The sequence below is a fragment of the Seriola dumerili genome, unplaced genomic scaffold, assembly GCF_002260705.1.
Source record: "Seriola dumerili isolate Sdu_G_001 unplaced genomic scaffold, Sdu_1.0 BDQW01000442.1, whole genome shotgun sequence".
NCBI classification, from domain to species: Eukaryota; Metazoa; Chordata; class Actinopteri; order Carangiformes; family Carangidae; genus Seriola; species Seriola dumerili.
The window spans coordinates 1,210,810-1,235,769 of NW_019174697.1; the positions used below are offsets into that span (position 1 = coordinate 1,210,810).

The 24,960-nt window shown below is 41.5% G+C and overlaps 1 protein-coding gene across 1 annotated transcript; it reads left to right on the forward strand.

Moving 5' to 3' along the window:
• The first annotated feature begins 5,235 nt into the window (after nt 1-5,235).
• LOC111234146 (E3 ubiquitin-protein ligase RNF34-like) lies at nt 5,236-23,354 on the forward strand. Its single transcript, XM_022762086.1, has 8 exons — nt 5,236-5,308; nt 13,821-14,039; nt 16,816-17,331; nt 20,327-20,389; nt 20,507-20,708; nt 20,829-20,852; nt 21,063-21,104; nt 22,420-23,354. The coding sequence occupies exons 1-8, from the start codon at nt 5,303-5,305 to the stop codon at nt 22,602-22,604; spliced, it is 1,257 nt and encodes a 418-aa protein (XP_022617807.1). The 5' UTR covers nt 5,236-5,302; the 3' UTR covers nt 22,605-23,354.
• Nucleotides 23,355-24,960: the final 1,606 nt, after the last annotated feature.

Genomic DNA, 24,960 nt, shown 5'->3' on the forward strand with positions numbered 1-24,960 from the left:
GATGGCTCTGGGCTTTTTCAGCAGCTGGTTTCCATGTCAGCATTTAATATTGTGTGAGAATGAGAATAGTGCCCTGTATGGACCTGTCACAGGCAGAATAATATCAACATCCTGCTGACTTGTGGAGGCTCTGCTAGCGAGGCATTTTCATATTTGCAGGGGGGGAGCCTGAGGCCATCCATCTTCCACCCCCGTTTGTCAGAGGAGTGTCAAATGACAGAGGATCCTGGTTCTGGTTTGTAGCTGATGCTGAAACATCCTGCAGACATTTAAGGCTTCACGTCTGTGCAGTTTGTGAAACATAAACAGTGTCTGGTGTGCAGCAGTAGGAGGTAACAAAGCATATACTCAAGTAATGTAATTACAGTACACTTAAGTACAGCTTTGAGGTACTTTTGGAAACTTCATGTTTGTACTTCACAACATCTCAGAGGGAAATATTCTGTGTTTCTTACTGTGTGATGACAGTTATTTTCAAAGTAAAATAGGTTAATAATGTATCACTGCTGTTCGGTAGAAAATATTGTGTCTCCAAAAATAAAAGAATTTCCAGCACTATGAAAAACAGCTTTGTTTTAGTTCAATGACATAATTTCTAAAGGTGACATTTTCTATAGAATTTAAGAAAAGGGAAGAGGTTTGAAACTTTCCTGACTTCCAGAAGAGCATGTAATTCTTCAGCCAAACTGAAAGTGTAAAAATCCCTAAAACTGGATAAACAAGTTCTCCCATTAGTGAAAATATAATGTATTACTAGAGCTTTATTACCAGAGTTTAAACCTACAAACATTAATGAAGAATTCTGCACTCTCCATCTGCAACAGTAACGACATTAGAATGCTGCTTACATGTTAATCCACCAATAACTTAACACCAAGCCCTGTAATGGAGATTTTCAATGCACTAAGTAAATAAAGGCATGTTTGTTTGTAACTAGGCTTTCATGAGTGCTCTGTAAGTGCTATATAAGCAAGTGATTGCGCAAACTTGATTTATATAGCACATTTCAACACATTAGTTACTACAGAAAGAGAGAAAATAAAGGCAGAAAAAAGAACAGATGAAAAGACTGCAGAAATATTAAACTGCTAAAGTTTTTAATTCATCATACAATCTTTTGCAAAGTGCCAGTAATGCCAAATTGTTTGACTTCTCCAGAAATGTAAATCTTAAATCAAACACACACCGAGCAGCAGACTGCTTTCTTTTGGAAAGTATACATGCTCCATCTAGTGGCACTTGTTGGTTGCACAGAGCAGCTCCAGATGTTGACTCCATATGGGGCCTGCCAGACAAGAAGAGATACAGATGAGAGGTGGATAATTGAGATCATTAACATGCGGTTTGTGTGTGTTTATATGAATGCGTGTGGGAGTGGGTCATAGCTCATGTTTCACAATCCAAGCAGTTGAGTGTTGGACTTGCTCCCGGAGTTGATCCTCAGATAAAGTTTGAACTGGTCATCTGTTTCTTATCCAAACTTAGTTTGTGAAAACAGGTTTTCCAGTAAATATCTGTAATCTTTAAATGCAATTTACATGATGGGGTGGCGTCATAAACTGCTTAACTACAAGCAGAGCAGATTCATTCGATTTTACACGAGTTGTGCAACTGCAGTGAACATAGGAGGTAGCTATCAGAAGAGAAAACACAGATGCTATCAGGAAAAAGGTGTGTGTTCTCACTATTTAGTTTCATCTTGACATTAGTTACATTACTTCTACTTAGAAATATGTGCTCATCGTTGCTTCACATGCAAGTTTGAGCCTGACTGTGCAGAATGATGTATGAGCAGAGTTTCACACTAGAAGGCTGTTTTCACCTTAAAGCTGAGTTTAACGCATGCACAGTACATACAGTGTGAGAGGAAACATCTGGTGTCCATCAGTTAAACTTCTGCAATTAACTATGATTGCATATTCACAGATTCTGGATTTTCCCATGAAGGAGGAACATGTGATTTTAAGTATTTTAACAAGATGATAAACAACAAACTGAATAAAAAAACAAACATACAGGGAGGGAAGAAGAAAAAGGAAAAAAAAAAGGCGTAACACAAACATAATTCCAACAGATGGGTAGGTCAGGGCTTGACGGGAAACAGAATACAACAGAGTAGGAGACAAGACTGCAAGACAACCACTGCACCTTTCACACACTGCGGGATGGATTCAAAAAAGATTGTGCCATCCTGCCTCAGCTTTACATTTACCCCTGAACCCCAAGCCCGTGTACGGGATGGGAAACCCACCTTTCTTAAGAGAATCGCCAAAAATAAACATTTTATCAAAGCCAGAAGCTGTAGAGACTGAGAGAATCGTCGGATTTTCAGCTTTCCCGTGGTCCGTGAACTAACCATGTGTGACATACGCTTCCGTCAGAGAAAGTGGCAGAATTTAAGTTTCAAATTGAAGTTCGTCGAAATCGCTCCAGTCAAGTGGATTTTTTTTTAAGTCCAAAAAATGAACAGGTTGCTCTAGCTAAATCATTGAAAAAAAAGATAAATCTACGCTTCTCCCCGCAGCCATGATGACATCGATGTCAGCCGACCAACACGTGGTCACGTCACACTAACGCGCGGAAGTTACCTGTCTTTGTTTTACAAAAGAGCAGATCCTGGATGAGCACACGTGGATGCCACGCACACTAAACATAAAAAGTTTGAGTTGTAAAACACATTTATCATGGCACAAAAAGGATACAGACTGAAGAAAGCTGTTCGTAAGTTACTGGAAGAGAGTTTGAGCTGCGAGGACGAAGAAAACGACCGGATCTCAAGCGAGTCAGGCGAGGATTCCGAGCCGTCTTCATCCGTGTGAGGACGTGTGAGTACTACGGCTTATATCATCTTATCTCAGACCTATGTCATCATTTTATCATGATGTATGGCTATAATATGTGTGTGGCCTATGTCTATAAATATTATAATAGCTTCTAAAAGGTTTTCAAGAGAGTCAGAGGGGGATTTGAGGAAGGGAAATATCCATTTGAGGACATGTGAGTACGTCTATGTTTCATCATATTATCATGTGGCATATCTAAAATATGTGGATAGGTATATTTATACATATTATAATAGCCTGTAAGGCATTATAATACTAATGACACAATATAATAGATTATAAAAGACTATATTATAATATTTATAGTGCAATGTCACCTGGAGCAACAAATTCTGCTACTAATATATACATATATAGTATATATTTATATATATAAAGTGCAGAAAGTGTGGTGTTGCACTGTGCCTTACATTAGACAGGAACTAATGCAGACTGGCTGGACTGGTTCCTCTGCATACCTGTAGAAGTGTTGTATATAGTTGCTTTGAATGATATGTAAATAGTTGAAGGCGCATGGTTTTTACAGTTATAAACATGTAGATAGTTCAGTATGTATATGGAGCATATGGAGGCCCCAAATTACTTTTGCTTCATTCCTAACACTTGAGTGCACTTGAAACAAGGTTGTATATATAGCCTAGATTTTTTTTTTAACTCTAATATAAATTATCAAAGAAAAACATATTTTGTTGTATTTATTTTTATTGATTTATGGCAGTATAAATGTGTTACACTGCACAAAAGACAGTTTGAACTCTCTCTACTTCTAGCCATGGTTGTGTTGTTTACATTGAGATACAGGACTTTATATTGCAGTGAAAAATGAGCGCACAGTGAGTATAAATGTGATAAGTGGTAAAAACACCCAGAAAGTATTTGGGGTACAGGGGGATATTAGCAGTGACAGAAACCGAGATCTATGGTTTAAACTAAATTTCCCACCCTTTATTAAACTCAGTGTATGTTTTGAACTGAAACCACCATATGAGAACTAAAAGCTGTCCTGTAGTTAAAGGGTCTGTTCAATTACACAATTTCATGTGGTGCTCTCAGCTGCAACACATCTTTTTATCTTCTCGGAAACAGTGCTGAGGTTACTCTCCATTATCCACTGAGAGTCAATATGACACTCTGAGGAAAACTCAGAAACATGGGAAACTGTCAGTGGAAATAAATGTTGCTGTTGAGCAATATCATTTGCCTTCACTGTATTTGGCAAGGGTCAGAAATCTCAGAGCTCATTGCGTGACACAACGCTACTAAGCTTCAAGTTTGGGTGTACTTGGCCTTTTAAGGTAAAGTCTCATCTACGCCAACTGTTTCTTTGGCTTTATTTTCCACATGTGATAAAGGGTTTGAACACTTCCATGCTCCGATACAACTTTTGATGTTTGAACACTGTGGAGGACTGTTCAGGCTAATTCTAAAGCTCTTATGTGTGTCACCGTTGGCCCGAAGGCTTCAACAGATCTTTTACTGAGGCTGTGTGAAATGAAATCAACAGGGTCACTGTTTGATGTGCTGGAAATGGCAGAGAATTTAAAGAGACTTGGGCAGCGGCCTCGTGTTGTACTTGCATCATTATGAGTCCTGAGCCAGACACTTTAAATGCACTTTTGTCTCCTGCACAGCTGCTGCAACAGCCACATAACTTATAAATTCTGTATGATCCGGGCTGCATTGTAAAGTAAGAGCAGCATGGCCAGCCTTGCTCCCCCTGCGGCTCTGCTATGTCTGCCTGATGATAATAATGATGATGCAGCGCTATCTGCTGCCCCCTGCGGGCTCCTAGCGGGTACTGGCGATGTAATGGAGGAAAAGCACTTTAATCTCCTGACTGCAGACAGCAGCCTTAGTGTGCACACATACACGCATATGCACAGGCACGCACACATGAGCTAAATACGGCGGTAAATTAGATTGTAGACGCATTTAGATTTGGTGTAAAACGACAGGAATAACACTGCATGTGGTGATGCGGCTTGGTTTTACTTCCTCTGATTGAAATAAAGCCATGACAAAAATAAATAATGCCTCAAGTTGATGTTTATATTTAGATATAGATATATTGATATAGATATATTATATATTTGTCTTTGCAGCTCAGTAAAATCAGGGCAGTTGCAGCTGAGCACGTTACTTACCACACTTAATGTTGTTGCACATGTGAAACCGAGGCTGTGAACATAGCATGATGCGTCGGTCAGCCTCACACATGAGTCTTTACGCACGGCACCGAACGCCCACTCCGGTGATGTGTTAAGGCGGATTGGCTGCTAAAGATACCAGCGCCTGTGTGCGCGCTGTGGTTGGCTGCGGCTCTCTTGGCCATTACGTTATGCTTACTCCACACACACAGGCAGTCGGAGAGAGGGAAGACGTAATGGTTTGATTCCCTGTGCACTTGCAATGGTCGTCGTTCTGACATTACTCGGCAAATTCCTCTAACGGGAGGTGCAATGAAGGTATGTGATGCCGTCTGCGGTTCTTACATGATTTTGGATCCATGTACGGGGCCGATTTCTTGCATGTTTGCGCGCGATGCTGCACCGAGAGGCAGGGAATACCTCCATCCTAATGTCAATTAATTTTGTTATCGTGCACTTAGTTGTAATTACATCAACAGGCTTGCACCTTAATGCTGCACTGGCTGTTTTTCGTTTGCTGTCGCTGCTCTTCCTGCTCTGTCTGTCTGATTCTTATTTTCTTGGCGAACACGCGAGCCTCGAAATGCTTCCCCCTGCATCCCCAGCCGTTCTGATAAACACTGGGTACAGTGTGTAGCCTTTTAATGAGCCTGCTTTGACCCCAGTGTGATAGTTCAGTGGACTAAAGCCGCCGGAGCGACGTCCATTCATCGTCAGGCTCTAATCCGCTCTAATGAGATAGAGACTGCGGCCAGTGAGTGAGTGAGCGCGGGGATGTTTGGGAGATGTCTCGGTGTAGCTACAGAGAGAGGATCACCTCTCAGGTTCGAGCTGTGTCAGGCTGTGGAGCTTCACCGGAGTCTCCTTCCTCTCAGTGGTGTGTGTGTGTGTGTGTGTGTGTGTGTGTGTGTGTGTGTGTGTGTGTGTGTGTGTGTGTGTGTGTGTGTGTGTGTGTACACTGTAGCAGAGACAGGCTGCCGCACAGCACAGGGAGGAAAGGTGATGTTGCTGTCTGGCAGCTCGAGCTCAGGAGGACTGGTAATGATGAAGATGATGGCGATGATGTCATTGGGTGCTCTGGTGGAGGCAGGTTTGTGGCGACAGTCACGGTGAAAGGTTAGGCAGGACTGTCCCTGCAACCATCATCATCATCATCATCATCATTAGTGCTGTGTACATACAATATGAAGAATAATGTGTCCCTGTGTGAGGCTTCTGACAGCTAATCACCTGTTATTGCAGTTGCACTGTGTCTCACCCTTAAAGCTGCATCACTGAGGACTCTAAAAGGTGAAAGGCCTAATTTTGAAAATAAAACATCTTTTATTGCATAAATAAGTTCATGCATTTACTCAAATACTGCCCTGAGTATTTATTCTGTCAGACTTTTGCTCCACTACATCACGGTGAAATATTGTGTGCATGAGCAGAGGGTTCCCTCAAGCACCAGATGCAAGCAAAATACACGGGTGCTCGGGTCTGACTGGTCGATAAATTTTATATCTAAACATCACAACATTTCTGGAGTTAGGGAGAGAGTCCACCGAGGCCTATGGTGATGTTGGTCTTTTATTTTGTTCAAATTGATCTCACCAAATCCCCTTTTCATATGTTTTTGGAGTAATGCTAATATTCTGCTTATGTTTTCAGTTAGCATTGGACATTTTAAGAATATATATTATATAATACATATTATCTATCTCTCTATCTATAGAGAGAGAGATACATATTGGTATTCTGCCTTTACACTGTTACACACACATGCATTTTTTAAGGTTTACTTCTTAAAAATACTACAACAAATGTCCCTAAAAGTAGCCAGCGATGCTCAAAGTATTTCCACAGCTGCAGTCACTGGTTACTTTTAACTAGCAAGGTTTGCACGTTGAACTACCTGAGCTCATAAGATATGATGGTGGCCGCAACAATACTGTGACACTGAACAGCCCCATTCTTCACAATGAATGCTTGTGTAAAGTTTTGCATGCGGTACATCAAACATTTGAATACAGTTCATGACAGTATTGTGGAAGGCAAGAGTACAGAGGTGCTTAACTCTGGTGGACAGCGCAGTTAATTTGCCTAAGGGACATCATCATCATCATCATCATCATCATCATCATCATCATCATCATCATCATTGTGTCCCAGGAAGACAAAATGGACTCAATGTTTTTATTGACTAATCTGCTTTAAATTGAAAAGCAGCTTTTCTGCCCCTGTGGCACAGGCCGGTGTTGGCTGAATTGTGTAAGCATACATCTTCGCCATACAGTACGTGTTATCAATGCCATTTTAATCAGGGATGGACCTATGACTCGATCTATGATATTTCAAAATGAGTGTTTGATTTTGATACTCTTTCCATTCAAAATCCTCTTACCGTTTCATTTTCCCCGTCGACAATAAGCACACGCTTGTACGTCATGGACGCACACACTCGCAAATCTCTGCTGGAATGATAAGATGTAGCACGGATGTACCACAGTGGATCATACTTTATTCCAAATGAGACCAAGCTCACTTAGGGCTGACTCCTAAAGTGGATGAAGAAGTCTAAAGCTATAAAGAGAGGCCAGAGGGCACGGCAGATTCCTGGCGGTGGTTGTGAAACAGTCCAGTTATGTTTTAATATTGCAGGACAATCTCCACAGCAGTCAATATCTGTTTGTATTGCAGCACCTAAAATATTCTCCAGGCTAAATCCTCCGCAAGTCATCCTCTGCCCTTGGAGTAAACTGTGTAAATCTGTTATTTTGCAGACACAAATCCAAACTTAGCTGGTAGCCGCTTGAATTTTATGTGCATATCTCTCCAGACTTCAGTGGGTTTGACGTCTGCCGGCTCCAGCAGACATCCCTGAATCATGTACATCCAGCGCACGATTGAGTAATGTGCAGTTTAAGTGAAATATTACATTTGAGTCTTATCGTTTTAGACAAATGACGAAAGGCAACAATTTCTCTGATATTATTTCTATTAATAATATTTCTCCCCAGTCTAAACCGTCAGGCGGCTGAATTCACTTTTCACAGTGTTTGTGGCATTTCCAGTTGATGCCAGAGAAAAACAGGAGCGAGATTCACCCGACAGAAAGAGGAAATGAAATGTGAGAGAGAGACAGTGGGTGTTAGAAAGATAGTGATTGATGACGCTCTATATAAAATGTATGATAGTGCACAGTTGTTTACACTGAAAGCATCATAATACTCTCAGTGTGGTGTATGTCTGCGTATTGATCGCTTAGATCATTGCAAATGCAGAGACTGGGGTTGGGCTGATGAATGCCGTGAGACAGAATTTGTCAACCATCAGATATTTTGTTACACCGTACGCAGATGGAGCGATCCACCATCGATTTAGCATTGCATTCCAATAGTCGGACTTAAAATGGAAAAAAAGGATCGAAATCAATGCAGCAGAACCAGACATGTCGTCCTTTGTAGCCACTTGAGGCAATTTATCAGGCTTTAAACAACTTTTGTCACACATGCAGTAGTATTCCCCGAGACCTGTAAACAAACTTTGATGTGTAAAATTGGCGGAGTTCCCCTTAAATAGGTCTATTTTAACATGGTGGACAGTGTTGCAACTCAGTGAGCACGACTGGTTCATACCAATATCTGATTTTATGATTTTTTTTTTTTTTTTTAGTAGGGTAGAGAGGGTAGAGAGACAGGAAACATGGGGAGAGAGATTGGGGTATGACGTGCACAAAGACCCGCAGTCAGAATCAAACTGTGGATGCCAGTAGTTATGCTCTGTAAACCATCAGACTATCACGGCACCTGATTGTTATTAGGTGGCATTAATGACATCAGTCGACCATCTCTGGTTATATTTGGAACAGTTTCACGTATTGTCTGCGACGGTGAACTTTTCAGCAGAAAATAAATCAGCCGATGCACAGAACCACATGAGAAGTCACCTGCTCAGAGGAAGGTAGAAAGCGTTATCGCTCCATTTCAGACTCGTCTCAGTTCCAGTTAAACACTCTCAATCTCCATATGACCCATTTAGGTCCTATCTATCTGGTCCCGTCCCATATGGTTCCACTTGTCTGTGTCGTTACAGTCTTTGAGATCTGATCCTCAAAAGCTCATTTTATGAGGTCAGTTTACTGTTCGTCAACACGAGGCCTGAATGTTGCTGATTTCCCTCCCCTGTTGCTTTTTCCTATTCAAATCTGTGCCACAGTTACTTTTTGCCGCGCTCCCCTCTTGGTGGCTTTGGGTTTTGTTTGTGCAAACACACACTGGGTCTGGATTGTTTGCTGATCACATTCCAGCAGCACTGTGAAAAATAGCTCAATTATTTGGCCGATGCCTGACATTCAAAGTGCCCAGAGGTGACTGCGATGACAAAATACATAATTACAACACAGTATTTCCAGAGGCGAAGTTTAAGTGGTCAGACAGTGGCGAACAGCTAAACTGTACTTGCTAACATGCGTCTTCAGTGATCCGATCACAGGTGGACGGCTCTCAGTTTCGTCAGTTCACACCTGACTTTAACACGCGTCTCCACATGCGTCTCGATTGACCACTTGTGATCGGATCTCACTTCTCGGCTTTATATGCAAATAACCCCTCCGTGCCCCACTCTCGCTCCCTCTCTCTCACTCGCTCGCTCTCTCTCACACCATAGACCTCCTTGACGTCACCCATAGTTTTCTGAAGAGCGGTTTTGAAGCTCAGAGTGGGCCGTTCCGTCATCGCCATCATGGCGGTACCCGACTCCCGCCAAACTCCTGGCTACTCCAAAAATGGGCAAAGAGGAGGGGCGCGTCTCGAACCGAGATTTAGGTGCATGCCAGCTTGTGGCAAGCATAGGTTCACCCGTCTGTCACTCAAAGCAGCACGCCCTCAATTATGCAGAACTTTAAGCTTTAATGAAATTTAAACAGGTGAATTATATATAAATTAGGAATTAGGAAATTAGGCTGTAAACACGTTTATTTCTGCTGTAAAATTGGACATTTTAACATCTGTGGGGATCGACTCGCTCGACAATGCATACCTGTTTATTTGCATATGAAGCGGGAAGTGACATCCGATCACAAGTGGTCAATCGAGACGCATGTGGACACGCATTTTAAAGGCAGGTGTGAACTGACGAACTGAGAGCTGTCCACTTGTGATCGGATCATCCGAGACGGATGTTAATACCAGGTCTGAACAGGGCCTATGAAATTGGCGCGACTGATCAGATTGTGTCAGAGGACGTCAGTAGAGTAGGTGTTCCCTTCATGTGGCCCAGGATGCATTTGCATTCACGCTGCTAAAAGAATGGCCACATGTGGCCCAAATCGCCGATCATTCCTTTGCAAATGTTAAGACAATATTTTACTTGTTTTCCCATTAATGTAGTTTCTTATTATTTGTATAGTATTAAATTGATAGTAACTTGAGTTTGCCTGCCACAGTTTAACGTATACACCCGCATATAACTGACGCTCGCAACATGCGCACACACACACACACACACACTCCGAAGAGATTTGACAGACAGAACATGATTTAGTTCAGTTTCTGATCCTGCTGCTTCATATGGCGGTAAACAGAACTTCTGGAGTCAATGAGGGACACACTCGCTTTATTGCTCACTCTTCTTCCTCTCTCGCTCATAGGTTGAGTAACGTTAACGTAACACACAGGTGTAGAGCTGCCAGATGAAATAAAATATCAACAGTTCACATAATCCGGTTGATATTTATAGACATTTTAAGCACTTGAAGATCTGATCATCACTAAAGCGTGTGTCATGTACAGAGCAGATAAAAACAAATGAAATAGTCAAAGTTGTCATTTAAGGTGTATTGATTGATTTTTGAGACGGCAATCATGCGTTGACTAACACGCAAGAAAGCATTCACTACATGTGATGTTTGCTCTTGTCGCTTGTTTGTTCGGGACTCCCTGCCCGCAGAGCTTACAGTGTGCTAATTGAAGTGACAGAGGGATCTCGTGCTGCTGGCTCAAAGCCAGATGAGACTGATTTCATGGGCAGGCTGCAGCGGCTCCTCGTCCCGCAGTAAACGCAGTAATATATTCCTTTTAGTGGCCTCACCCCCTCATGAGGGAGGCTCTATCCAACCTGGGAGACTTTTTAGCAGTTGAACATCAGGTCAAGTTTGAGCCTCAGGCGATTAATTCCACTTGTTATGCACCGTATTACGTGCATAAAGCTTGGGGAGTAGCCTACATCACGATGAAGTGAGCTGCTTGTGGTAGATTTAACTGAGGAGGAGAATAACTACATGCAGCCAGTGGATTGACAGAATATTAATTGATGGCAGGTTTGATAATCAATTTGATTTAAACTTTTGCTGTTTCCAACTCCTTAAATTTGAGGCTTTTTGCTGATTTTCTGTTTTCTGTCACTGTAACTTGAATATTTTTAAGTTTTGCCCTTTTACTCAGATAAAACAAGGTTTTTAGAGATGTCACCTTGGGTTGTGGGTAACGGTGATGAACTCTTTTCTTTATTTGTTACATTTTGTAGACCAAAGGATAAAACACATCATCACAATTTTAGTTTGGTGATATAGTTGAAGAGGAAAAAAAAAAAAAACCAATGAAATGAAGGAAATAGTTAAAGATTTGAACTGACTGCAGCGGGGGCAGACCTTCCTCCTCCTGCTCGCCGTGACTCCACATATAGTAGTGCCTCGTTCCTGAGATTACATAACGAATCCCTAAGCAGATGGGTGAGGTCAGATCACAGGGTGTTTGTGACAAGTCGGAGCAGAGCGCTGCCTTAAGAAGAGATGTGGCAGGACCCTGTGAATTCCATTGTTTTCCCGCATAGAGCCGAGAACCACAGAGGGCTTACATTATGCTCATGTCAGCTATTGATTCTGGAGGCCGGGGAACAACAGAAGACATATTCTCTCCTCGCTCTCCTCCCCCTCCCTCCTCCTCTCATCAGTATGCTCCAAGGAGCCGTGGCTCCCATCACGCCATCTTTGCTCCCTGTCTCTGCCCAGTCTTGTGGTCAGCAAACACATCTGACTGATTCTTAACCGCGTGGCCTCTCGCAGTCCTCAACTTTTTTACGGGCCGAGTACACCAACTCAAAGCTAGTTTGCATAGAGACACAGAGAGGCAACATAACGTCCACATCTTCCCTTTTGACTCACAGGAATATTTTTCGTGCGGGTCAGACTCCTCACACATCCTCTGCTTCTACTTACCACATTTGTTTATCAGATTGTATAAAATAATGCAGTGACTGTGAAATTTAACCCGCGGATCTCTTTGGAGAACATCATTAATAGGAGCTCTTAGAGTCTACTTCAGTCTAATTATCTCTAACCTCAAAGACTCTTAAAGAGCACTCTCAATAATGTGCTGCTCAGTGTCTCTCCCCCTCCTCTCTCTTTCTCATTCATTCTCGTTATTCTCTCTTAACCCTGTAGCAAGAGAGACTATCTCCTCAAGCCATTTTGGGTATTATGTATGATGATGATTGTAGAGCACAGGGCTGGGTGATACAGTGTGGTTCAAATCAGCTTCATGACAGTAATAAGAATATTTTCTAATAGTTTGTTGATATACAGAAAGGTGAGCAATGAAAGGGAAATTCACACAGTGATGGCGAATTGTTTGAGTATGAAAATGATACGAATCATTTGCGACAGTCCTCACAGTCTCCAGATCTCAGTCCAGGTGAACGGGTATTAGACAGTACCCTGCAAGGGACGTCGTGTCCACTGTCGGGCACGTCCCCCTCACTTTCACAGTTTCAGTTTGATTCCTTCACTAAAAGTCGATCACACCGTGTCCTCTAAACGTCCAACTGCCAAAACCCAGACAGGGAAAGCTCTGAGTTAAAATATGTTCATCTGAGTCGCCTTCAGTTATCACCATGCACTCGCAGTGTTCAAGGTTTGCAACCAGTAGTGGATCATTTAACCTTTGACTTTTTTGGCCCTGGATTTTGCCTCTCAGGCAGTTAACAAGCTGCCCTCCCCTTCATGGTGGAGGTTGTTGGGGCTGTTTGCAGCTGGTGAGGAACTCTGCAGACACGACTGAAAAAACTCATTTAGCTGTTTTTATTTACAGATGATTCTCCTAAAAGGACACTAGAGGTGATCTTCAATCAGAGATAATACAGTAAAAGACAGTGCTCTTTGTAGAAAAGGTAGGAATAAAACATCATTTAATGATCTTAAAGGTTTATGGTTGACATGATAATAGTTGTTTTTTGTACACAGGGAAATTAATAGGTGATTATTGGATTAGTGCATTGCAATGTAGCAGGATAACAAATTTAATCATAGTTTATTATTCACTAGACGATGTATAAATGATGAAAATATTTTTCATATTACTTGCATATACAAACTTTGTTCAGATCCTCTGAAAGTTATTTTAAATTCTAGTGGAGATCCTAAAGTCTACAAACAAGTCAAAGATGTCGCCCTGAAATTTGAATAAAACGATTCACAAGACATACAGATGATTTCCATTTGATGGAACGGTGCAGCAATAAAAAAAAAAAATATCTAGCCCAGGGTTTGAATATTTCACTAAGTAGAAACATAATTTAGTTTCAATGAAGAGCTGGAACAAGCTGATGCAGAATACATATGATGCTGTCAGAGAGGGGGGATTAAGATGATTTTCCCAACCTTAAAGCTGTGAAAGGGATAAAAAAGGGAGGAAATGTAACATGTCTGTCACTGATGATGCCAGAGGTATAAATTAATAAGCCCTTTTAAAAGTCTGTGAAAGATGAAAGTTTTTTGTGTGTGTGTGTGTGTGTGTGTGTGTGTGTGTGTGTGTGTGTGTGTGTGCTTGCGTGCGTGTGTGTGTGTGCTCCGTAGGCAGGGGCATCGTCCATGTGGGCGTCATGCTGTGGGCTGCTGAACGAGGTGATGGGCACGGGCACGGTGCGGGCGCAGCAGCCGGGGTTTGGAGCAGGGGCGGGGCCCTTCCGCTTCGCCCCCAGCGCTGGGTACTCCACCTACCCCCCCACCAGCTCAGGGAGCGCTGGACAGCTGTGCAAGGCCTGCGGACTGGCCTTCTCTGTCTTCAGGCGCAAGGTAAACAAGAGTCCACATGCTTTCAGAGAGCAGCCCAGTAGAAACTGTTTCCTACAGTATGATGTCAAAAGACCATACCAGTGGGTTTTGCATGTTCTTGTCTGTTAAATAAAAGTATTCACTGATCATTTTCTAAAGCTGCCTGGTCCCCCCCCCCCCCTTCAGTGTCAGTACTATATAAAAATCAGCTGTCAGAGACTGGGCTGGGGACTTGCTTGAGTAATCCTTCACATTCCACATTTAGTCAGCGTTTTCTTTCTTTTTTTTTTTTCATTTTTGTGACAGAATTATGTAATCATTGCGTGCAGTTGTTAGAGGGACTCCTCATTCATGGTGCATTCAGGGAAACACTGACATCCATAATTACTGAGTCACTTGCTGGACAGACCTTTTTAATGTAAAAACATGTGAAATAACATGGATTTGGTTCACGTGAGAATGATGTTTCTCGCCTTTCGGTGTGAACCAAATCCATGTTATACATATAACTCATATTAGACCAAACATGATCCTTTTCACATTTGGCGAGATGTAACTCATGACTTTCCCTTTTATTTTTTTGTGGGGGAGGTCAAAACACTGAAATCTCACTCTCACAATACATATTTATTTATCTGCTGTTTATTTATACAGAACAGGTTGGCTGAGCATCCATGCTGCTTTACAGCAACGCCCTCTTTAAGAGTTAACAGAGCCATTAATAGAACAGTCAGCAAGCAAAGCTCAGGCTGTACTAAGAATACAGTCACAAACAGGTACAGGATGATCATGTACAGCACAGCACGTATGTATAATGTAGTAAATATAAAGCAAGTTCTTCACTGGGAAAGTTTAAAGTCTCTGCAACTATGTCTGTCTTGAAGTCATTGTGGTAGAAAGGAGCTAAGTACATTTAGTCAACTATTGTGCAATATTAGGTACTTGTACTTTACTCGATTGTTTCTGATTAATGCAATCAATATTGTACTTTTTACCCCAATACACTTTAATGTCTACTATAGTGAATGCCTTTTCAGATAAAGATTTCATATTAATGACTCTTTATATAAATTACTGTTACCATTCAGTTGTCTGTTAGTTGTCAGTTTCACCATGGAGTGATTTTTTTTTTGGTTTCATTTAAATAACTGCGTCATGCACAAAGAGGCAAAAGTATCTGTCATCTCACAAGAAAAGTAAAAAAAAAGAAACTCTATAATAATATATAGGTTTGTGTTGGAGAACTTATGACCCCTCAGATTCATCTTGTGACTCTTTGGAGGGGCCCGAATGCTGGCTTGGGAACCAGTGAACTAAACTAAATAAACAGTAAAATGCTGCTTTCACATTTTTAATTCAAGGGATTTTAAATAAGGGCAAACATGTCATGGAGAGTTTTTACAGTGTTGTATTGTTAATTTCGTTCAAGTATGTGACGACTCAATCCACCACTGCTTGAAGTTATAAATTGACTTAAAAACTCAAAAGTTAGCAATGTGAATAAGACACAGTCTGGTCCTTTAAGAACATGCACCATACAGTATGTATTCATGCTGGTGTTTCCGAGGGTCTCTGCACAGCTGCGTGTGTCAGGGTTTAATGACAGAGTGTATCTGAGTGCTGCAGTGCCTGGCTTCAGATCGCTCTATCATCATCCACACACCAGTTGCCTTTCTGACGGCGGGTCGACTCCCTGGTTACACACATTTTGTGTCTGAGCGTGATATTTTCATAGTATGAAAAAAGACGCGCCGGGGGATTAACAGCAAACGATTGAAGAAAAGTATCTGTTGTGGTGGAAATGTGCTTCTGCTGGACCAGAGTATATATGTGCAGTAGTGATAAGAAAATGTTTACAGCCGTGGCCGACCTGTTTTCCTGCCCATTTGAAGTGTCAATCTACTCAGCTGCTCTGTATCAGGAGACAGTGTTAAGCCTGTAAAATGTCAAACATCACCAGCAGCTATAGACAGTTTATTTCTCTTTTCTTTACTCTTTGCTAGAAATAGAGCACACAGGATGAGTCATTTTGATGGATTTGTGTTGCTGCTTTATGGTCTCTCTGGTGTCTTTTTTATTTTTTTACATTTCCCAAGGTCCTCAAAATGTTTTTGTTCAAACAAAAGTGCAAAACCCCAAAATATGAAGTTTACAATGATAGAAAAGCAGCAAATCCTCACTCGTTTGACAAGGTGGAACATGCAGATGTTTGACATTTGTTTGGCTTCATAAACTACTTCAAATATCGTTGGTCCATTTTCCACCAATCAGTTACATGTAAAACAAAAGCCTCAGTAACTCATTTAGTTCAGTTTTAATTACAGTTTGCTCAGAATGATTCGTTCAGACAAAGTCATTTAGTGAAATGATAACAAAATAAAATATTCTGCAACAATTCCACTGAAAGTTAATAAATGATAATACTGGTTTATCACTCAGTCCTTATCAACAATATCTTGCAAGTAAAACCTTGGGCTGATGAATTATTCTGGTGCAAATTAAAACAATGTTAGCAGCAGCTGCCGCGTGCTCAGCTCCATCAAATGACCTATTTTCTAGAGATCAAATCAGTTAAACCCATCAGTACATGGTTAATTCATTCATCAAAAGTGACATGGAGGCTAAATAGTTTAATATGCTAACGGATCAGGGCCTACTGAGAAATAATGGAAAACACAGTTTCTTAAATGATGATGGTGTTGAAGAGGAAATTGCTTTAAAGATGTTTGGTTGCTTCACTGAGAAGAAAAGGAATCGCTGATCACATCACGTTCTTCTTCCTCTCCTCCCTCCACAGCACATCTGCTGTGATTGTAAGAAGAGTTTCTGCGCCCTGTGCTCGGTGCTGCAGGAGAACCTGCGCTGCTGCACAACCTGCCACCTGCTGCGCGGCACGGCCTTCCAGCGGCCTCGGCTCATGCAGCTCCGAGTGAAAGACCTGCGCCAGTACCTGCTGCTGCGCAACATCCCCACCGACACATGCAGGGAAAAAGAGGACCTGGTGGACCTGGTGCTCTGTCATCAGGGGGCGAGGGAGACCCAGAGAGCGGTGGTGGAAGAGGACGAGGAGGAAGATCTGTCATCTCACAAGAAAAGTAAGGAGGAGGAGGAGGAGGAAGAGGAGGAGGAGGAGGAGGAGGAAGAGGAAGAGGAAGATGAAGGGGGAGATGACACAGACAGTCTGCACTCCCTCCCCCACTCCCGTGCCGCCTCGCCCCCCTCCGCCACGCGCTCCACCTCTGAACAGTCGGTCCTCTCCGCCTCTCAGGGAGACGTGCTCAGCCCAAGTGACAGCTCAGGGACCACCAGCCAGGTCTGATGGCGTGTGCATGTGTGGAAACACACAGCTGATGTTTAGTGTGTGTCTGCACGCAGAGCTAACACTGTGCACTGCTCAGCCACACGCACACAAGCATGCACTCACTCATTCACTAATTTCCATATGCCATACTTCTTTCACATCTGTCCTCATTCTATCCAAGATAATTAATTTCAAAGGTGAAATCAACTTATTTACAAGTTTCAGTCTGACTGTTTTAAGTCAGGAGAAGGCCTCTTCCTTTCAACTCCCTGACAAACAAACGCCCTCTCGTGCATTTCTTTAGATGTCAGTCAGTTTATTTCATTCATTTCATCTCATGCTTTATTCTTCCTTTTTTCCGTCCGTGTGGATTTTTTTTATGTTTTGGTCTCATGGTGCTTTGTTCTGAATGGAGTGTTTCTCCTTGAAAATCTACTACATTTGTAGATTTGTTTTCCCTCCTCTGACATTGAAGAATGCTCTGCATTACTGGCTGGTCTCATGTCCACGTGACAGCTGGAAACAGCTGTGTTAGCTGTGTGTGTGTGTGTGTGTGTGTGTGTGTAGCTGTGTGTGTGTAGCTGTGTGTGTGTGTGTGTAGCTCTGTGTGTGTGTGTAGCTCTGTGTGTGTAGCTCTGTGTGTGTAGCTCTGTGTGTGTTTGTGTAGGTCTGTGTGTGTCTCTGTGTGTGTGTGTGTGTAGCTGTGTGTGGTAGCTCTGTTGTGTGTGTGTGTGTAGCTGTGTGTGTAGCTGTGTGTGTAGCTCTGTGTGTGTTTGTGTAGTTCTGTGTGTAGCTGTGTGTGTGTGTATGTGTGTGTGTATGTATGTGTGTGTGTGTGTAGCTGTGTGTGTGTAGCTCTGTCTGTGTGTATATGTGTGAGCTCTCAGACCAGCCAGCAACACAGCTTAAGCCCTTTGCCTTTTTTAGGTCTGTTACATGGGCTGAGTCTGTTATGTAACAGCCACACAGGTTGAGAACTCCCCACAGCGTCACAGCTGCAACTAAACAACAGAAACACTACAGCACATCCCTCCTCTCATGCCCCTGTAGATAATCTCTCTGTATGATTTATTTTTTTTCCTCCTCTTAGTTTGTGGCACATCTAGGCTTTAAGATTCTCCGGGGTTATTTATTCTATCAACCAAACGCAAATGTGCGTATGTAGACTGCAAAAAACAAGAAGAAGGAAATTGTGTATCTCAGTTCATTTGTATCAAAAAAAAACTACTTGATAATATTTATTGAAACATAAAAATAAACCCAAATAAGGAACACAGTCTGGAAATCCAAATAGATTTCAAATCTGCAATGTAAGTATAGGATACAAGATCATCCTGCCTACTGTGATATGTAGCTTCTGCAGAAGAGACTCTTAACAGGTTCAACAACAGAAACATCTGCAATGTGGTTTTTGTTGGACATAGTTTCGTAAAATGAACCAATTCCTTTGAGTTTTCTCTGATTTAGATGTTGGGATATTGGTGGCAACCATGTACTCCGCCATTCAGATTAAATAAATAAATAATCTAACTGGATCAGTTGCCTTGAAACAGGTTTAATAGTCTATTGCAAATGGTGATTGACAAGATAATGGAATAAGAAAAAATGTAACATTTAAATCATTTGAAAATAATGGAAATCTAGCTTGCTAAATGTTCGTCACTATAATGTGATTTCTCTACAGTTAAAACATGAAGAACATTTATAACTCCACTAAAGGGATGAATATTAAAGATATAAAGACTCTATTAAAGAGGTTTTGGTATGTGGCCTCAGATTTTAGTGATATTTGGCATCAGACCGGTTGTGGACCAGTGAACAAGTGATTAGATGTCGGTGTAGATTCTTTCCTCTATAGCATTTTTAGTATTTTCTCAATAACTACTGCAGTACAGGAAAGAAATCTGGCTCATGTAACCAATTTTCATTGTCAATCCCCATGTATATTTTGACGCAGATGAAACTTTTTTTTGAATAAGTTCTATTATTAAAGCAACAAATTTAGCAGCCTTGACACGAGTATGCACTCTCTGAGTGCTTTCTAGTACTTTCATATGTTTGAAGCGGCTCGAACATCAAGTCAAAAAACTTTGTTCCGCAGAGGTTTGGCACTTTGCTTGAGTCAAGGCTGCTGCTCATGTTTTTGTCTCTGAGGAGTCTAGTCAGAGTGAAAGCATGATGTCTGGGCGAGGGCAGGCATCTAGCACCACAACGCTTACGGATACATTATTAACACATCTTCATTCGAGGACGCTGATAATCTGCGTGAATGTGCTGAAGCAGAGGGAGACAGAAACAGATGGCAGGAGGAACTGTTTTTTAAAAAAAAATATATATATATACTTTTTATGGTACAGAAACAGAGACTCTGCATTCAAGCATGATATCTTCACAAGCTCTCTTTTGTCAAGAAGATAAAAGAATAAAGAGACTATTTTCTTTTCAAAGCTCAGAAATGGCTGAGATACTACAGAGATACTACAGAACTATTCTATAGCTCCATTTATTCTCCTTTCATCCAGCACATTCCTGACCTCCACCTTCAAAGAGAATAATTAACTGCTGAGATAAGAGCAGCTGAGTCCGTGTTTAAACATCTCCATTTGTTCATTGGACATCTGAGCAGTTGCAATTTAAACATTAGATCCCAGATAACTCTGAAGTCTTTTATTTATCATGGCATTGATAGTCATAACAGAGCTAGAAGAAATTCTAAATTATAATCAGGCATGTTGTAAGAGAAGGACCGGGGACCAGGGTGTACTTTAATTTGCTTTTTTTTTTTTTTTCCTTGATGAAAAGGAAGTGATCATCCTTATGAGACAAAGACATTAAGTATATTTCTTTCCAGTTCAGCAGCTTCAAATCTGGAATTAGGTATCTTGGTCATTTTTTACACATCATTTGATTTACAGTGTTTTAACAGGCTGTGCAGTGAGGGAAAGGCTGTTATGGGAGTTTAAACGGACTTAAATTGACTTCAGTATGTTGATTTCCACCCACACAGGAGCATGAGGATACTCCAACAGCGTCCCTCTTGAACCTGGAGCCCACTGAAAATATCATGGAGGTGTGTATTTACACATCTACTGACCCGACCAGCCGGTCTCTATACCAGAAGTGAAAGAGAGTGCAGTCCCTGCTGCTCATTTAGTGACCGCCGCTCTGTTTCCCGTGTGAATTGTAGGTCAGTCCGGCGACACAGAGGAGGATCAGGGCCTCGCTGTCTGATCTAGACAATGAAGAAGCGATAGAAAACCTCTCCGTCCGCCAGCTCAAAGAGATTCTCGCCAGGAACTTTGTCAATTACTCCGGCTGCTGCGAGAAGTGGGAGCTGCTGGAGCGAGTGCATCGACTCTACAGAGAAAATGAGCAGAACAGGAAATCCAGTAAGCACTTTCCATTTTACTTTTTTTCATTTTTGCATCTAAATTGTATAAAGTGTTGTGACTTCTGCTGTTCTTGTATAAGAATAACTTTTTTTCCTTGTTTTTTTTTTTTTTTTGTAGTGGAAAATGTGAGCATAACTGCAGGTAATTCTGCTTTTGATTATCATATTTGTAGTTGTGATATATAACATTGCCTTTTTAATGCTTTTACTTATACAATTAGCTCCCATTCATGGAATAAATAGAATAAATCTGTTTTAATTCCTGCTTCAACATTGTTTTATATTAAAGGGCTTATTCACTGTTCCTAAACTAATAGACTCTCTTCATTACTGCCCATTCTTATCTATAAAGTGGTTGCATATCCTCCACCTCTCTGCAACAGTGGTGTTGGAGGTAAGATGTTTTTTATAAAAAGCCACTTTACAGCACCCTCTGCATCTCCTCCATGAACCAATATTGTACATCGCACTGATCATCCCACAGCAGTAAACAGTGAAGGCATGCTGCAGCCATTTTTACCCACTTGACCCTTTTATATCACCCTGTATATTATCACATTATGGTCACTCAAGTCATTAGCTCCTGTCTTATTCGGTGTCTCCACGTCCTGTCACCCGTGCTTCGTTTCCAGTGTTCATCATCTCATTTTATTGTGGAGGACAGCCTCTCATTCTGTCATTAACGCGCTCTCCTAAGAGCTTTTTCCTTTTGATGAGTCATCATGTTACTTCAGCGGCAGCATGCCTCCATCAGGTGTAATTACACTGTCAAGCTTCCCAGAGGCTCTCTTGTTGATATTGAAGGGCTTGAGGATCATATTAGTCCACTTAGCCCACAATTAGTCAGACATGTAGGGACAGCAGACATCGGCTTTTTAAAGATGTGAGCAGCAGGAGCCAGATTTAGGCCAGTGAGCTGATCAGTCAGCTGTCAAACGTTTAACTCTCAGAAACCAGAGTGATGATTGATTTGTGGCACATGAGAACATTTTTTTTTTTTTTTTTTTTTTTTTTTTTGTGCCTATTTTCTCTGACTTTTTTTTTGTTCACGTCATCTTGAAATAAAAGCAACAGTCTCTATTATTGTAAATGTTAAATCTAGAAGGTAAGGTTCACATGCTCATGTTGGCCTTGGTGTCAGCGACCGCAAGTTATAAGAGCAGTTAGTTTGTAACAAGCTAATTTAATGCCGTTGATAAAACATTCTCATGAGCATGTCCACCAAGTAGATGTGTGTAGCTTTCAACCATATCACATGATCTTCATCAACAGTTTTCCTCTCACAGTTGTTCAATTTTCCATTTTTTTTCGGAGCACTAAAAGGACTTCTTCTCCACGTTTGCTAAGAAGATGAGGTTCAATTTAAGGCTGTTGTTACTGATAGATGGCAGGTTGAAATTACTTGTTTGATGGCGTACATTACGATGACACACTCCTACCTCATATTTTCTTTTTCTGATGAATACCTTTAGTAGAAAACCAAATAAAAGCGAACAGATTTGGACATTTAAAGACTGCTATAACCTACTGGAGAGCAGAGATTTAGAGGAGTGAATGGGCTGCTCATTACCAAGCACAGGTGAATGATGTGGTTACTCCAGGCGTAGGAGCTTAAGTTCCCATCACATCACTGAACTCCATTCTGTTTGTTAATGAGCCTTATAGAGAAGCTTTGTTAATGGAACATAACTTCATATTCCCATCCACAGATGGTGTCAAAGCTCAGCTGGCGGCTGACGAAAACTTGTGTCGCATCTGCATGGATGCCATCATCGACTGTGTGCTGCTGGAATGTGGTCACATGGTAACCTGCACCAAATGCGGAAAGAGGATGAGCGAGTGCCCCATCTGCAGGCAGTACGTAGTGCGGGCCGTGCACGTCTTCAAGTCTTAAAACTCCGAGCGTGTGCGCGTCAGAGCAGCCCTCAGGCGTGCACGTGGCCCGAGCCCTGAATCTCTCACTGAGGATGAACTGCCGTGCATGACGTCTCACAGGGCCTAATGCTGCAGCAGGCGCGAGCAACTTCCCGGTCTTTGAAACCAAACTGTTGCCTCTGGCCTACCACGGTTTGTCCCCCCCAGCCCCCGATCCCCTCTTACTAACTCATGTTCCAGTCCCACTTCTCCTCCCTGGTGGGCCATCTTCAGCTGCACCGGGACACTCACTCTTTCTCTCTTAGCTCTGTTAAACACACAGCAGAACCCCGCTGCCATCACTTTCTACTCTCCATTCTCTGTTTAGATTTTACTCACAGGAGAGGAGAGGAGGAGGTCGCGTGGATACTTGAAGTGGATCGGGTTTTTTCTGTGTGCTGAAGGGAAACAGTGTGATGAAAAAAAGAAAAAAAAAATATATAAGATCCCAGGGTTAGAGTCAATATGGTTTACACAGTCATGCCACATGACACCGTGTTATCTCCCTCAGTGTTCTTTAGGATGTGCAATATCAGAAAAAAAAGAGACTTACACGTTTCTAGAAAATGTCAATTCTTTAATCCGAACACCACATGCACCAAGTCGTCTCGTCTCACACGCAGGAGGGTGTAAGGTGCCAAACGTCATGCCTTTGATTGATTGATTGATTGATATTTGGGTTAGGACTTCACAGTATATGCATCTCATAACCAGCAAGCTTGGTGTGATAGTTTACTCCTTTTTTTTTTTTTTTTTCCTGTTTTCTCAAATGAAACTTTAGGAAATAAAAGTGTGTACATGTAAACCTTTGAACACTCACTGTGTGAATGTGTTTCCTCATCTAAAACGAAGCGCACAGATGTGGTTTCTGCTGACGACACGTCACCTGCCGCACTACATTCCTGTTACACGTACTGAGCGTGAAAGTTCATTCTGGACCTTTTGAAGCAGCAGTAAGACAAAAAAAAGGGACATCCAAACTCAAGGCCCATTTACTAACTTTTTCCTGGCTTTAACCCACATTTCACGGTCTTCATCAGCGGATAGCTTCCTCAGCGATGGTTCAGCGTGACCCAAGGTGGCCCCCAGGGGAAGACCATGAGATGCAGCTGAAAGATAAAGCTATTAAGTGGCACCTTGAGTTAAGATACTATTTTTAGCTCCTTATTCCTCTTTAATTTTAAAATAACTTCCACCAAGCAATACCATATAATTTACAAGTCTACCAAGTGTCTTTGTTCGATTGTGTTGTCCGTTAATGTCGAATCTTAGGGTAGGTAACAGGTGCTACTTCCTCTTTTCTGAGTGTAACTTCAACATCAACCTTTTTATCATGTTGTCGAGGCGTCCTTCCAGACATCCAGTGAGAGGTAAAAGAAGCCTGGTTTACTTTAACCTGTTATGCAAATGAAACACTTTGTTTTCTTGTCATGAGATCCAGTTAACTCAGATGTCACTAAAATATCTATGTGTACAGTATGCCTGTGGTATGTTTAAAAAAAGAAAAAAGGAAAAAAAAAAAAGCTGAATTGCTGTTTAAGTGAATCGCATAGATAGTTTATATTGTTGTTTACTGATAAGTTATTAAATGTATATTTTTCCATGTACTTGGGAGATGACATGATTTAAAATTCTAATCAATACAAAGGGTTTAAAAATAAAAATATAATGTTTTTCAGAATGTATTTCTGCTGGTTTTGGTCAGAAGAGTTTCCTCGGTCCTCTGATCGCGTCAGTCTCTCACCATTAAAGCTGCGTCCTGGTCTCGCTTTCTAGCACTTTTCGTTGTCGTCTGCTTCAGATCTAAACCTGACACTGACACCATGCACTGTAACAAACACTGTAACTCTGTAAGTCTGTTTGTTGATGCTGCTGTTTCTCAAAGATGTCATTCATGGGCAGCTACAGTATTATCAGAGTAGGAGGGGGTATCATGAGCACTCATAATCCTGGATCTTTATATTTTGGAATGTTGAACCTTTTTATTTTGGTAAACAAGAGAAAAATGATTTATTAGATTCAATAAAATGCAGTACTACAAACCAGAACGTAAAACCCTGCTCTTCATTTTGTAATCGCTCGTACATTTAGTTTGATGATGTTCGCTTTTAGCCAACACAGAGGCTGGCATGTTGTAAATTTTCACTTGCCAAATTACTGACTACTGACGGCAATATTCCAGTATGACCATAAATCATGTTCTTTATTTATCCAAAAGCTGAAAGTTAGAATCCTGAAGATCATCATGGTAATCAAGCCCCATCTTTTAATTCCATCAATGGAGGGCACCTTCTCTGCATTAGCCATTCAAAGGTCTTTATGTTCTGTAAGTGTAA